Raw genomic sequence first — 16,208 nt, 5'->3', positions numbered from 1 at the left:
TTGATACTAGATTTTGAATCCATGGATGTTTTATCAGCAAATAAATTGTTAACTGGAAGATTAATTTTTTTAAATCCATTTTTAGCCCACTCCCTTCTCTGCTCACCCTCTTCCCCTCCCCCCCACACACACTGTCCCAGCTGTCAGTGACAGGCCATTGAGCAATGTAAAATTGACAGGGAGCTCTGAAAAACGAATGGGTGAGAGTTTAGAGATTGGGAATGCAAAAGGGATTATTACTATTTATAATGTCTGTTCTGGTATTCTGAGGGCCAACTGAGACTGGCAGCCACAGGGTGGGGGAAATGGGTATAATGTATAAGCACAGCGAACAGAGTGATGGTTTGCAAATGCCATGTTAGTGCCACCATTTTGGTCCTTTTTGGTGTGTGTTTTGTTGTTGTTGTTTAAAACCTTTTCGGTGGGGGCTTAGTGAGGAGGGGATTAGCTGGATGGGAAAACCGACAAAAAGGTCAAGTTTAGCTTTGTAAAAGGAGGCTGTTAATCCTGACCATAATGTTGCAGTAGCCATTAAATAGCAGTTTCACATGGGAACCTGTAACCTCCCCTTAAGTTGTGTAACACAAGGAGATGACGGTTGGAGTCAGGACTCAAGTGCACAGGCCAGATTAGACCATGTGGCCTTGGGTTTCATTTCTTGATGATTTACTGTGCAGATTTTGCTGCTCTGAAGTCAGGTAGAAACAACACAAAAAAATTATGTGTATAAACAACTGAGATTTCCTCCCTTTGTCTCCTCCTACTGCCAGCTTCGTAACTGCTTTCTGCCCCAATGGTTGGGGCAGGCTTTCCTTTTTCCTGTGTACTAAGCCCTCTTCCTTTTTCTCCATCAATATCCTGTTTAGAATCCACTTTTTTGGGGTGATCTCCTTACATGGAGCTCATTGTCAATTCCTCTATGAGTGTGGGGTTGAGAAATGCTCTCCCCAGCTTCATGTTTGGTTTGCCTGTATTACGGCCCAGTACTGCTCATTCTTACTACTGGGCACTGTCCTGTTAATGTCAATGGGAGAATAAAGAAAAGGAGGACTTGTGGCACCTTAGAGACTAACAAATTTATTTGAGCATAAGCTTTCGTGAGCTACAGTTCACTTCATCGGATAGTAGCACTGCCTCTGGCAGAAGTGTTAAAAGCATCAAACCCTTAAATTGCCAACTGTTTGGGGGTGGGGAGCTTTTCCTGTGTTTTGCATAATGTTTTGTACACGTGTGGTGATCTGTGTTGTAATGATGTTCTCCCGTGATGAAGTTGTCAATTAATACCGAAATTATAAAGAATAATTGGCCCAAAGCTGCTCTGTCACGCTGGAGTAAATGCAGAGTCAACCCATTGACTTCAGTGAAGTTATTGCAGGTTTTCTCTGGTGTGACCGAGAGCAGAATTGGACATAATAATAGGACCCAAGTTGCATTTCTTTACTTTTGCACTTGCTGAGTTGGCTGGTAATAAAGACAGTGCTGCATATTTTTTTCACAGCCTCATTCTAATGCATTTTAAAAAAAATTGCCTCTTTCCCAAGAAGTCTTTGATTTTGTTAGTCTTTTCTTGCATGCGTAAATCTCTTCTCAGAAAATCCTGGAACATACTTTTTTTTCTGGGTGTTATTTTGCAGAATGCAGGAAAGTTATTTTTCCTGAAGTTCTGCCATTGGCTGATCCTACATGAAAGTTGACCACAGACTTGTGAGGTTCCAGAGCACAATTACAGGCAGGCTTGTTGAATTGCCTTTGCAGGGATTTCCTGATCTCAAATAAAAACAGCTCTTTCTCTTTTCTGTTTGAACAAACAAACAAAAGTCTTCCTCCTGCCTTATCCCGTCCCCACTTGCTATGTGTGCGTGTCTCTCTCTTGTCAGTGTAGCTGATATGTGGTGTTGTTGTAACCATATTGGTCCCAGGATATTAGAGACACAAGGTGGGTAGGTAATATCTTATATTGGACCAACTTCTGTTGGTCAGAGAGACAAGCTTGCAGTTCTGAGTGTAACCACATATCAAAACAAAATGCAGTACTTCTGAGGGTAAGCTCATACTCCAGATATTTCCTGAATAAAGATACCCATACGGAGCCATGCTTGTCTCTCTCACCAACAGAAGTTGGTCCAGTAAAAGATATTACCTCACCTACCTTGTCTCTGTCATTCAGGGAGATGGATTAGCTATGCTGGACTGTCTCCACTAGGGGGCTGTACCAGCATAGGCATTTGTAGATAAGCTCCCTTTGTAGAGGCAGTTATACCAGTGTAAGGTGCTTTATCCTGGTATCGTTCATTTCGCGTTAGTTGAACCAGAATATCGATATGCCTGTGTCTACACTGGGGGAGGGGAGAGGCTTCCACTTTAACTATGCTGGTGTAGCTAAAACAGCAAAACTTTTAAGTGTGACAAGGCATTTGTAATAAGTGACCCAGATCACGCTGACCCAGATCAGGCATTTCTTGTAGACTTATGCCCATTGTCTTCAGTGGGAGTTCTAATTCTGCTCCCACTTACACCAGTATAAATTAGAAGCGACTCCATTGAAGTCGATAGCATTGGACTGGAATGAAATCAGTTTAAGAAAATAATTTGGTCCATTTGATCATGTTTATAGATGAAATAAATGGTGGTGGAAATCACATGTTGGTAAAGGGTTTGATTTGATGTAACATATACACCAGGAGGAGCAGGGTGGTGGCATGAAAAACAGATGGGGGGGGGGGAGGAGTTAGCTTAAACACAATTTTTGTCACAATCACCACCGCTTAAATCATTTCTGAACTGGGCCCACTAGATGTGCAAGGGAAACAGGAGTGGGTCGAGATTTCTGAAGTGCTTGGTCACACTTCAGAGGGGGGGGTTTCTCTCTGCTGCTGGAACACTCAGTATGGAGTTGAGTGATATGAAGACTACTACTCAGGAACTAAAAAGAGGTTTTTAAGTGGAATGCACAAAAGGGAGCAGGACCAGGAGAGAGGAGGGTAATGAATGGGTAGGCACTGGGGCTGTCAAAACTGTGACTTGAGCAAGGAAAAGGAAATTCTGCACTAGCAGGTCGTCTTGATAAATAAGCCCTTCTAAAAGTGTATTTAAAAGGTGGAAAACTGGCATCTGTAGACAGCTAGTATCTATCAGATATCTCTAAAGCAGATAACTTGGTACTGTTGTACTTTTCCTATCTGATCACCAATAGCAAGAAAATTATTTTCCAGAAAAGGGAATGTAAATGTTTCCACCCACTCTTTCGTGCCACTTTCAGTATGGCTGCTCATTAACTTTAACAGTCCTCCTGCCTGCTAATGGATCTAACTTGTGCTAAAGTTTACTTGGGGTTGCACAGACACATCAACCACCCCTCAATCTGCAGTAGTGAGCTTTAATGCATGTTGTCTTAACAAAACTTTTCAGATGACAAGATCTGTCCTGGTTCAGATGCCACAGGCATCAGTGCGTGATGGTGACATCACACGGAACCAAGTGTCCTTTTTTGTTGAAAGGGAAATGGTCAAAAGCATGCACACCCCACATCTGCTAGAAAGTAATTAAGGAATGTTGGGCCAGGACCTGAGCTCTCACTCTGGTCCCTTTGTGCGGCTCCCACTGTGCCCAAGAGGATGGAGAGTTGGAGTGGGGATTCTCCTGTGCAGGGGGAACCCCCAGGTGGCATAAAGATAACATAGATGGTTCTCTGCCCTTCACTCCTGGGCTCCAACCCCCTGACATAGCAAGGACTGGGAGTTGCAAACTCGGACTTTGACCTGGTGTATGACTTGGTCAAGTTACTTGGTCAAAACCCACCTTTGCCATGATGCCTACCAAAAAATTGACAGCAGTTAGGCAGCTGGTGAGCCATGAGCACTGCCTGTTACATTGACCAGTATTGTCTCATTGTTTTCTTGCACTCCCCTGTTGGTGTGTCTGTGGTCTCATATCTTATACTGTAAACTCTGGGTTAAAGAATATCTTTTTGTTCTGTGTCTTTTTGAACAGTGCCTAGCAAAATGGGGGTCCTGGTGCAGGACTATGACTCCTAGGCACTATGACAATACAAATAAATAATAATAACTTGGGGTGGGATTTTCAAAAGTGCCTAAGTGACTTAGAAACACAAGCCCTATTGAAAGTGGAGCATGTGCTCCCAAGTCACTTAGGTACTTTGTAAAATCCCACCATTAATCTCTGTGCCTCAGTTCTTTTATACAGTGAGGATAATCATAGTTACCATAGGAATCTCATGAGGCTTACTCAGTTCATATTTGTGAAGCACCTTGAGATCTCCAGGTGGAAGGTCCTATCAGAGTGCTGAGGGTTTATTACTGTTGATATTATTGACCAATTGCATTACATCAAAAGGGTAAGTACTTTTGATATATGAACATTTAATTTAATTCATTTTTTTTCTGGGGTATTTTTGTGTAGGTCCTGAGGGAGTCTAATAAATTGGCTGAAATGGAAGAACCTCCTTTGTTGCCAGGAGAAACCATTAAAGACATGGGTATGTGAGCATGGCTCTAATTGCTTTTTTTTATTGATTAGACCGAATTTCCATAATCCCTAGTATGTGTTGAATGGAGTCATTGTCAGCCACAGGCATGGGCAAGGCTAACTAACTACAGTGTGCCTAGTACTCAAATTTGTCCTGCAAGTCGGTGTCTAGACCTGTCTGTGTTTCCTTTTACTGAGACAACTGGAAAGTTTGCGATCTTAGGGTTCTTGGGTTTGGTTTTGTTCTGGCTTTTTTCATTCAGGCTCTTTGATGTGATTGAGCACAGTAGGTTTGCTGATGAATTCCATGGAATGAAATTCTAACCAAACCTCGCATGCTTTGTTTTGTCTCGGGGGTTCTAAAATGGGACATCTCATAAATAACAGCATGGATAGTTGACCTGCCATGCTGGTCTTTTCCCTTGCCTCCATTCCCTTCCCCTAAAAAATGACCTTATGTAGTCTTGGAAGAATAGATCGTTGCTGAAAAGTTCATGTCCTTCCCCAAAAAACTCCAAACGTTCAGTAATAAACAGTGGCTGGAGACTGACATTTAAACCAGCGTGTTCCCCCATGGGTGCATGTTATTTCTCACATGTGGGTAGTTGTTAAATATCTTCAGCTATTGAGGGGTTGCAGACATTTCCTAGGAAATCTAAGGACAACTGCTCCGATTTCTTGGCTGAGTAGACATGCTCTGGAGAGCTCCTAGGGAGCCATTTAAATATAGAGTCACTAGTATTTGTATCTGTTTGTAAAATATACTGCAGAGTATATAGATACTAAAAACAAAATACAGAAAGATGGCATGTGCTAAAGGTTATAATAGGGAATTACAGAATTTTTAAACCAATCTACAGGATTCCATAGCTGAGATACCTTTTTCCATTCAGTGCTATTGAGTTTGAGTCCTTTCTGTAGACCCCTATAGGTTTCATTCCTATTCCATTGTATAGAAGTTTTCTATAGGGGTAGATTTTATTTTTGAAAATGTTTTTTGCCCTGTAAATGGTTTAGATTCGCTTCACTATTTTATACCGAGATGCTTTTTTTCCTCCCTATTATTTGGTTTCAAATATTTCCTCTTTTTTTGTAAAATGCCTTTGGGATCTGTAGTTGAAAAACACTCTGTAAGAACTAAGTATTTATTATTTTAATTAGAACTGGCCAAAAGTATTCAAAATTTGCAAATTTAACAAAATGGTTGATCAGAGTTTCAGTGAGAAAACAGGTTGCAATTTTCAACAATTTTTTCCCACAAAAATTTCTCTGCTCCCTCGTTTACTCCAACCCCCGCTTCCACCCTCTCCAAGAACCCTCAAGTAACCAATCAGGACTTTGTCTTGCCCAGGGGCGGGCAAACTTTTTGGCCTGAGGGCCACATCGGGTTTCCAAAATTGTATGGAGGACCAGTTAGGGGAGACTGTGTCTCCCCAAACAGCCAGGCGTGGCCCAGCCACCGCCTCCTATCAGACCCCCCTGCTTCTTGCCCCCGATGGCTCCCTTGGGACTCCTGCCCCATCCAACCCGCCCCGCTCCCTGTCCCCTGACCACTCCCGGACTCCCCACCCCTGACTGACCCCTGCTGCCCCATCCAATCCCCCCTCTCATTCCCGACTGCCCCTCCCCGACCTCTGCCCCATCCAACCCCCCTGCTCCCCACTCTCTGACCACCCTGACCCCTATCCACACCGCCGACCCCTGACCACAGCCCCTGAACTCCTCTGCCCTCTATCCAACCCCCACTCCTCCCTTACCGCGCTGCCTGGGGCACCGGTGGCTGGTGGCGTTACAGCCGCTCCGCCCAGAGCACCGGGTCAGGCCGTGGCTCTGCAGCTGCGCTGCCCGGCCGCCCAGAGCGTTGTGCTGGCAGCGTGGCACACTGAGGCTGCGGGGAAGGGGGAACAGCGGGGGAGGGGCTGGGGGCAAGCCTCCTGGGCCAGGAGCTCAGGGGCTGGGCAGGAGGGTCCCGCGGGCCGTAGTTTGCCCACCTTTGGTCTAGCCTGTCAGTATAGGAACTTATCAATGTAATTTCTGACTTGGCTTAAGGGGTCAGTAATGAGCAACACAGACTGCTTGAGACCACACCCCTGTCCTGCCCCATCGATCTTTGAGCTGAATGCACTTATTCCACCCGGCATCCAACACAGGCACCCTGGGGAACCCAGTGATCCCCACGTGGCAGCCACGCTCTGTTGCCAGACTGCCAGGCAAGCTCTCCCACTGACTTCACTGGGAGTCACATGCCGTGACAAATGGGTCCAGTAGGGTTTTGAAGCTGGAGTTTCTAAAGGAGGTCTGTTCTTTGCAAACTGCTTGGATTTGGCAGCTGTAGTCAATAAGCCTTTTCTGAAAAGATTGTTTGTGCCTCTGATGGTGAAGGAGTGCTGGTACCTCTCATTGCAGAGTGCTGCAAGCCAGTGCTGTTGCACAGAGCCTGCAGAGTGTTTTAGTGACACGAGACGTAGCGTGGCAATGACTGAAGGTGGGGGGGCGGGTAAAAAGCCACTTGACTGTTGGCATTTTTAACTGACAAGAAACAGAAGGGTTGCTACGGGAAGTGTTCCCAGTAGAGAGCCAGCAGCACCGCTTGCCTAGAATGAATGAGAAGCATTGACCGCCTTTTCAGAAGGGGACTGTTTTGAGTCATCATCACTCAAACCAAAAAATAATCGTTTGTGGCAGATTGACTTTATTGCTGAATTAAAGATTAAAATCGTTGGCAGTTGGCAAATAAACTCCTTCAGTCAGATCCACAGCTGGGTAAATTGAAGCCAATGGAGCTATGATGATTTGTACCAATCAAATGCAGAAGTTCACTGTCTCAGAGTTAATTGAAGGATCAGGACCTACGCATGCGAAAAGCAGCCGCGGGAAAAGTGGCTTCTTGCATTTATGACGATATCTGAATTGGTATCACAGCACTGACCAGGATCAATGTTTAGTTTCATGCTGATTTTTACACAACATTAGCTATTTGCCCTTCAGGGCAGTGATGGTCTCTTTTCTATGTTTGTGTCATTCCAACACAACGGGGGCCCCAGTCCTGATTAGGGTGTTTAATAAACTTTAATAGTTTAATAACGTTTTTAAAGTTTTTAAAGTTTAATAAACTTTAATAGTAATCTTTTTTTTTTTTTTTTATGAATCAACTGTGTAGCCATATGTAACTTCTGGTTTCTTCTCTTTGTGAACTGTTTTATTCCCCCCCCCCTCTTTTTTCTAGTTATAGAATTTACAACACATTTCATCCATCTCATCATATGCACCCATACAAAGATCAAAGGATTGATATTTTTTTTTGCATGCTAGTAATAAAACAAATGTCTCTTAAAATTGCACAGTTGTTCCACAGTGTTTGTGTTAGTGTGGTGCATGATTTTTGCAAAAACTTAGAGACTCTTTCCTTTGCAAACTTCTACCTTATTTCTGGATAAGTATTGACTAGACAGTGATATTGAAAGCAATGTGTGTAACCTAGAGATGTGCTTACATGGTGGTATTTGTAGGCAGGTTCAGTTTCATACCAGAGCACAAATAGCCTTTACTTTGAACCCTTATTTTATAACTGTAATGGAAATTGCACTCATAAATCTGGGCAGGATTGTGCAACCCTTGATCATACCTGGAAGCACTTGCTCATGCAAGGAGTGCCATTGATTTCAGTGGGACTGCCCATGTGAGTAAAAGTGGCAAAACTGTAAATGTAAGTTACTGCTATTAGGTTTTTGCTCCCATAGATTAACCTTAAACTTGCACTAGCTGCGTTTCTCTTTCTTTCACTTATTAGCCAAAGATGTGACTTACATCTGCCCATTCACTGGAGCTGTAAGAGGAACCCTGACTGTTACAAACTACAGGCTATATTTCAAAAGCATGGAAAGGGTAAGCTTTGTAACCATTTGATTCCTTTGTCTTCTGTATGTTCTGAAGCGCTGGACCTGCCGTTATGACTGTAAAAATAGCAGTTATATGTTTTGGTGGTTGGTTTATTTGTTTTTTCCTTTTAAACTAATAAATTTTAACTGTCTCCAGGACCCACCGTTTGTCCTAGATGCTTCTTTAGGTGTGATCAACAGAGTGGAGAAAATTGGGGGTGCTTCCAGCCGTGGTGAGAATTCGTATGGGCTGGAGATTGTATGCAAGGTAAGTGGTCCTGGGGAGAAGATTTCGAAGTGAGCTGTAGCTCACGAAAGCTTATGCTCAAATAAATTGGTTAGTCTCTAAGGTGCCACTAGTACTCCTTTTCTTTTTGCGAATACAGACTAACACGGCTGCTACTCTGAAACCCTTTTTAAAGAGGGTGTCCCGCTGCCTGGTATGGGACACAGCTAAGCGTGCTAAGCTCAGATTGCCAGAAAACAGGGCTTGTTCCCCAAACTGGTGGTACACTCTATAATAAAATTTCAGCAAGCCAGTGACAAATGTATGCTTCCAAAATACTATACTAGTTATTATGGAGCCACAGACAGTTCCCTTCAGGCCCTCTAGCCCCTTATGCACCACCAAGACTAACCAGACTTCTGTGATAAATGATTACTAAAACCAGAAATCACATGTTTGGTTCATCTAGTCCAAAGAACCAGACACCCACCCCAGGTCAAAATATACTTCAGATCCTATCAAAAACCACACTGGTAGCCAATCCTTTAGTAAACTAAAGGTTTATTAATATAAAAAAAGGGAAGAGAGTTATTAAATGGTTAAAGTACATCATATACATCACAGTTGATTTCAGAGTTTGTAGACCAAGATAACAGCAGTGATGTTAAATCTGCTAGCTTGCAATAAGTCTCTCTGCATCACCCAAAAGATTGGGGGGCCTCAGTCCATTGTTCAAAGCTTCCCTTTGTTAGAAATCATAATCCAGAGATGTGGAGCAGGGAAGAGGCAAAGAGGTGATGTCACAGTCTCCATTTATATCCTCTTCTAGGACATTCGAAACTTACGGTTTGCTCATAAACCTGAGGGACGAACTAGGCGATCCATATTTGAGAACTTAATGAAATACGCTTTTCCAGTATCCAATAATTTGGTAGGTATTTCTCCTGCTGTTACCAGAAGATGCAGATTGTTGGTGCACAGCACTATTTTTATGGGGCGATTTTATTTGTGAGAGGAGAAATGCTGATATTAAATCCTTTCTGGGTATGTCTACACTGTGCCAGCTGACTTGGGCTAAGGGGCTCAGGCTAAGAGGGTGTTTAATTGCAGCGTAGACGCTTGGGCTGCAGCCAGAGCTCTGGGACCCTCCCATCTCTCAGGGTCCTAGAACCTGAACATCTACAGTGCAGTTCAACAGCCCCTTAGCCCGAGTCAGTTGGCACAGGCCTGCCGCAGGTTTTTAATTGCAGTGTAGACGTACCCTATGTGGACAAAATGCTGCTTAGATCGAGGTCTTCTGGAATTCTAGGTGTGTTGAAACGACAGGCGGTCTGGTTTAGTGATTAAAGCCCAAGAGCAAGAGACCCGAGATTGGATTCTGTTCCTGTATCTGTCACAGACTTCCAAGATGATCTTGGGCAAGTCACTTTTTTGTCTCATTTTCCCATTTCTAAAATAATAATAAATTGCTTACTCCCCAGGAGTGCTGAGACTTTATTAATTAATATCTGTAAAGCAATGCGATGTTAAATGGGAAGTATTCTTTAAGTGTAAATTATTATTATTATTATTTATTAATAGTTATTAAATGCCCGTACGGCCTCAAAGCCTGCTCTACTAAAGTCAATGGGAGTCTTTTCATTGATTTCATGGCAGTTAGAGCAGCAGTTTGTCACATTTTACATGAAATTGTTTGAGCAAATTTCATAAATTCCCCAATCCTGCAACTTTGTGTGCATGTTCATTCTGTGCCTGCATTGTGGAGACCCACTGATGTGAGTATCAGTGAGAGAACTCCCCTGTGCCACACTTGAGTGGGACCTACTTATTTCAGCGGGGCTCTGTGCAGACAGATTGCTGCGTCCACTTGCAAGAAGTTGCAGGATCATGCCATATTTTGAAACTGAAATATAGTATATTCTTCATGTGTAAAGGAAATGCAACTCCTCTGTGTCACTGTACAATTATTTGAGAAGCCTGGGTGGGGACTTTTCTCACTGATGCTCACATGCTTGTAATGGAGCAAAATGTTCCGGATACAATGAAATCTGTCAGAGGTTCACAGTCAATATTTGGCTGACTACTCTCGCATCTGCAGAACAGCTGGTCCAGCTGGTCCGTTCAAGGATGTGATGACCATGCAGTTGTTGCTTTAGTAAAGGATGCACTTCTACATAATGTGTGAGAGGAGCCTTCTTGCCACACAAGTCATTTTCTTTTAATAATAAACACCTTTTGTCCCTGTGATGTAGGAGGTAATAGATCAGTGTGATAATGAACATGGAGGAATGTACGTTGGTGTGTTAATTACACTGTAGAGCGGGCGTGTCAATTACTTTACAAAGGCTTGAAGAAAAGTAGTGTCGTAGAAACAAAAGAAGAGTCACCGGTTATTATCTGAGATGTCAGATAACATGGAAAATGAACTTTGAGTATTTAATGGTAAATGTTCTTTCTCTCAGCCCCTTTTTGCATTTGAATACAGAGAGGTTTTCCCTGAAAATGGCTGGAAGGTGTATGACCCTATTTTGGAGTACAGAAGACAGGTAGGTGCTCGTTTCACATCCTTGCTCCTGTACGTTATTCTCTGGAAGGTAAGGTCTTGGCTGGAATAGAATTACTGATGGTGTGTAAGGAGGAAGAACCCAACTCAGAAGTGTCTGCAGGGTCAGGGCAGTGGTCAGCATATTTCAGTAACTGACAGCAGAGGTCCAGCCCCACAGGCAGTAACAACACCTTAAACATTAGTGTAAAGGGGACTCAGGTTGCTGCTATTTTCCTGATAACGTGGTAAAAACACCTGTGGCCTCTGTCTACACTGTCGGCTACAGAGGTGCTGGCAGCTGCTGAAATGAGTGCTAATTTTGCTAGTATAGGCACAAGCCCATTGAACTTTCTAGGGTATGTCTACGCTTAAAACCACGACCATGTTTCTCCCATCACTGTAGTTTATGCGCCTGCCCGAGAGGCAGTTGTTAGGTCGATGGGAGAATTCTTTTCTCAAACTAGCACTGTTTACACCAGGGGTAAGAGGGTTTTTCACACCCCAAGAGATACAGCTATACCAATGTAAGTTTTCAGTGTAGATCAGCCCCTATTTAATGATGGGTGTTACGGTTTTTCCATCATGCTTTAATTAGTTTTAATCCTTTTTCTAGACATTTACAGTTTCCTAAGGGTTTTTTTCTTTTTAAATAAAAAATGTTTCTTTAAAGAGTTTTTTTAAAATGTTTTAAGTAGGAAGTTGGAAGGAGAAAATCCATATAAATATTGTAATATATACTGTACATTGTCTTGGGGGCTATTTTAAGGGATCAACCTAGGCAGGGTAAGGTACAAATGTCCATAGCCTGGAACAAAGATTTGGAGTGTATCCAAACTGGCCTTTACAAAGGTGTTAACTACTTTGAGTTACTTGGCAATAGTTAACTTGAGGTAACGAACTCTAGGGGTACGTCTACACTGCAATAAAAGACCCATGGTGTGGCCATACTGGCCTGGGTCAGCTGACTTGGGATTGCGGGGCTTGGGCTGCCAGGCTATAAAATTGCAGTATAGACATTCAGGGCGCAGGGTGGGGGAACCCTACCAACTTCTTCCTAGTGTAAATACTGCCTAGGATTATGTCTTCTCTGCAAGAAAAGTGGGTTATTTGCATTGAGATAGCTCTTTCAATGTAAAATCAGAGGGGAGACAACGCACAGGTATATATGTAATTGAGATCAACCATCTTTCTTCCCCCCCACCCCATCCCTCAAGCCTAGGGTTTACCTTGACTAGTTACATTAAGGTAAAAATTACAAAGCCTTGTCTCCTCTAGGATGTTACATCGAGTTAGCTATCTCAGTGTAAAAACACACTTGGGTTTTGCAGTGAAGACAAGGCATGATCTGAATTCTGACTGTGATGAAAGGTTTGCTTAGGTCCTGAATCATGAGGGTATTTGTCCCTTGCCAAACTTTGGGGTATTTCGATCTATTTATTTATTGCTGTTTGTAACTCTGGATGTTCTCATTGTCTGGGTCTGTATAAGTAAGTGTCTGATCCTTGTTTTGAATCTTTACTTGAATCTTATTGAATGCATCGGATAATGTGTAAATAATATGATATTCTTGTTAAAATAATAACTGTCCATTAATAAATCAGTATTGTGTTCCTGGCATGGTACTGGGATTTGTGCATACTATAACAAAACTGGGATAATATAGCAAATTCGATAATGAGATTACCTGTCTGTGACCATATGAAGTGTGAACAGAAATCACAGAGGCAAAATGTATGTGTTATCTAGAGAACCTCTGGAATGGATTTAAAAAAAAATTCTGGGAGAGCTGGTTTTGGCACAAGCTGTGCATTGATTCTACAGGGACCCCATGGTCTTGCATCTTAATTGGCATCTCACGGACCAAGTGGATCTTTTCTCTCTGGATGCGGGAGTAGAGGGCAACAAGTAGAAGCCAGCTGTCAGGCATTCAGAAAAGGTCTGACTTCTGGAGGAGGATAGGGTTGCCAATGCCAGATGTGTTTGAAACCATGGATGTGATGTGATCTCTTCAAATTTGCATAAATGGTCTAGAGGAGATGGCTACAATAGAGATCCTGGAGATGAGGAAGGATCTGCTAAGTGAACCCCAAACTACTCTGTAAATGTCCCTGAGGAAAGAGAGAAGCGTGTAACTTATTAAAAATTATCAGTCACATAAAATGACGGAGAATAATAAACAACGTGTAGAGAACAAAAGGACCTGAGAGAGGCTTGGGTCTGAGTTGGTAATTGAGATCATATGTGGCAAATTAAATTTCAAACTGAAATCGCTCCCTGATTTTTATTACACGCTGACTGGCAAAATATGAAACAGAACTGCCAAGTGAATAAAATTCCGCTAAGCCCAAAAGGCTTCTAGATGACTTGGGAATAACGTAAAGCTTTCAAGTTTCAAACAAGGTGGGGAGCAATTGGAAAATCTTACAAGGGGTTCTGAAGCTCGAAATGTGTGATGCTTCCCCAAGGAAGGTGTGCTGGAATGATACTATGCTCTGGTTAGATGCGTGGTAGAAGCTCAGCATGCAGGTTTCAGAACAAACAAATAGGAAAAGATACTTGAAGCGGTGCTGGAGAGGGAAGAGCATCAATGCTTGCCCAGAAGCAGAAAGGTAGAGAAAGAGAACAGATTTTTAAAAGGGAACATTTCCTAGGAAGGGAAAACAGGAATTGATCGGAAAAACGATTCAAAATCAGGCTTAGTGTAGAATCTTCCCTCAATTAGACTCTGATTCAGTAAAGCAGTTAAGCACATGCTTAACTTTAAGCATGAGACTAGTGGTTTGGGTTTCAGTGGAAAGTACTTATGCTTAACTTTAAGCACATGTGCTTTATGGGATTGTGGCCTTCACATCCGGTCTAATTCAATGCCTGCATTTTCACCATGTGACCAACAGGGGGCGTGATTCAGGTGAATAAAAGTCCATATGCTGCATGTTTAGATGATGTGAATGTAAGTAACAAGAGATTAAAGATTAGCATGAGCCAATACTATGAGGCAGATAGCGTCTGGTCCCTGAATGGAGGGGGCATAAGTTGCTTTCCTCCCTGTGCCCTCATGCAGGGACTCTGCACAGATGCGGCTCTTTATGCTCCTGAGTTCAGGGACTGCAAGTGGTGCGAGCCTACCTGGAGAAGATAAACCATCTCCCTTCCAGGCATCTATACCTCTCTGTATGTCAGCTTGTCTCCCTGTCAAATCGCATTGACCTGCTCCCTGCTTCAGGGAGTGTCACTTTAAATCTTGCTCAGTCCTTTAATCACCTCCCTTCACAGGAATCCAGTCCCTTTGTAACTGTTTATAGCCCTTTGATCTGCTAATGTCCCACTTTAGGAAAACAAGGCATGTAGCTAGACAGAGACAGGAGGTAGGAAGGGTCCTTGCAACTCATAGCCTCCCTCATTCTCTTCCAAGTGTGTATCAGGATGTTCTCATCTGGGAAGCCATTGTGTTGACTTCCTGCTCAGCCCCCACTGAATTAAAGCATTACAGGCATATAATAAACATTCCACTGCTCCCAGTACAAGTTAGATCAGTACAATCATACAGGAAATTCTAATAACCCTCCATAGTTATACAGTAACCTCACCTTGCTGACCAGGTCCCTTTCAGGGTTCATAAAATTCTTCCGTCTCAGTATTCTTAGATTATTACATACTAGTTCCACAACTGCTACACAGGGTGCTATAGGAAAAAGTGCTTCTGGATCCCAGAATTCCTGGGTGCAGCCACATACCAAAACAGTTGTGTCAAAACAGCATTGGTGTGTGGACACCCTAAACCACAGCTTGTCAGTTCCTTATGAGAAGTCCCAGTTGGCATGGGGGACTGGTTGATGGGAATCCCACGTCCTCTGAACCATGTCCTGACACAGTTACTAACATTGCTCCTTTATTTTCTCTCTCCTTTTTCCATTGTCTGTCTCCCCCCTGCTCCCCCCTTCTCTTTTCCATGTGCTTTACTGACTCTTCTCCCTTCTGGTCTCTCCTCCACCTTGTCTGGTGGCTCCCATCCCCACTCACCAAAAAGGGGTGCCTGTTGTGAGCATCACTGGGGTGCCATCCAAGGTTGATCTGAGTGACAGAGAAGAAGAGAAGCTTGGGCTGGCCGGCTCCTGTCCTGGGCTCTGTTCCTGCAGCCAGTTACGTTAGGGGCCACAATGGGAGCAGGGAGAAAGTTGCTGTCAAAGCATTGCCTCACCTGTTTCACAATGTATTTTCCGTGTGTGATGTGGATTTGGGTCTTGTAGTTTTACCCACCCTCACTGATATTCTCCACTGCTTGGTCTCCATGAGCTAAATCACTGTCCCTCTTGCAGGGGAGCACTTTACCAACCCCATCACAAAGACAAGAGAGATAACTGGCCATTTCATACAACTGGCATTGCTGCCATACGTTTCCTTCCTTAATACAGACACGCTTGTATATGCCCTTGAATTTAAATTCTTAGAAGTGACGGCAAAGTCCGCTGGTCTCTTTCCTTGGGCTGGGGACCCTGTAGTAGTTGATTTTCTTAACTACTGTTTCATATGCAGGGAATTCCCAATGAAAGCTGGAGAATAACCAAGATAAACGAGCGCTACGAGCTGTGTGATACATACCCTGCCATTCTAGTCGTGCCCGTGAATATTCCCGATGAAGAATTAAAGAGAGTGGCATCTTTCAGATCAAGGGGTCGCATACCAGTGAGTATAACAGAGGAAGACACGTCAATGTGGTTTTATAAAGACATTTGTACCATAAATAATGCAATGATCAGACAAAGGATGCCAGGGAGCAAATCCAAATGGTTGATGGATAATAAATGCAACGGGAAGACTTCTGCAAGGAGTTTGAAGGCAGCATTTTCATGAAAGAGACATAGACTAAACTGAAGTGCTAAGAAGATAAGAAAATTGAACTAAATCCAGACTGCAATACAACTTAATTTTCTAGGATACAAAATTAGCCCGTTTAATTCAAAATTTTCTGCCTTTTCTGATTTTTGGGGGGTAACTGAATACTTTTTTTCTGAAGTCTTATATTACGGTTGAGGAAGACTCTTATTAACATCAGGTTATAAATAAGGAATGCCAT

The 16,208-nt window shown here is 43.0% G+C and overlaps 1 protein-coding gene across 3 annotated transcripts in view; it reads left to right on the top strand.

Annotated features, from left to right (window-relative positions):
- MTMR2 (myotubularin related protein 2) overlaps positions 1-16,208 on the top strand; it is an 81,469-nt gene that overhangs the window by 51,773 nt on the left and 13,488 nt on the right. For all 3 annotated transcript variants that reach the window (XM_084632239.1, XM_084632241.1, XM_084632240.1), the window contains exons 3-8: positions 4,420-4,495; positions 8,276-8,370; positions 8,521-8,631; positions 9,419-9,520; positions 11,052-11,135; positions 15,668-15,817. In XM_084632239.1, the coding sequence (XP_084488365.1) occupies positions 4,420-4,495; positions 8,276-8,370; positions 8,521-8,631; positions 9,419-9,520; positions 11,052-11,135; positions 15,668-15,817 (618 nt within the window). The remainder of the gene's footprint in view (positions 1-4,419; positions 4,496-8,275; positions 8,371-8,520; positions 8,632-9,418; positions 9,521-11,051; positions 11,136-15,667; positions 15,818-16,208) is intronic.

The sequence above is a fragment of the Lepidochelys olivacea genome, assembly GCF_965140295.1.
Source record: "Lepidochelys olivacea isolate rLepOli2 genome assembly, chromosome: 1".
In the NCBI taxonomy this organism is placed as follows: domain Eukaryota; kingdom Metazoa; phylum Chordata; order Testudines; family Cheloniidae; genus Lepidochelys; species Lepidochelys olivacea.
Note: the sequence above shows the minus strand (reverse complement) of the source record. Positions and strands in the feature narration are given on the sequence as shown.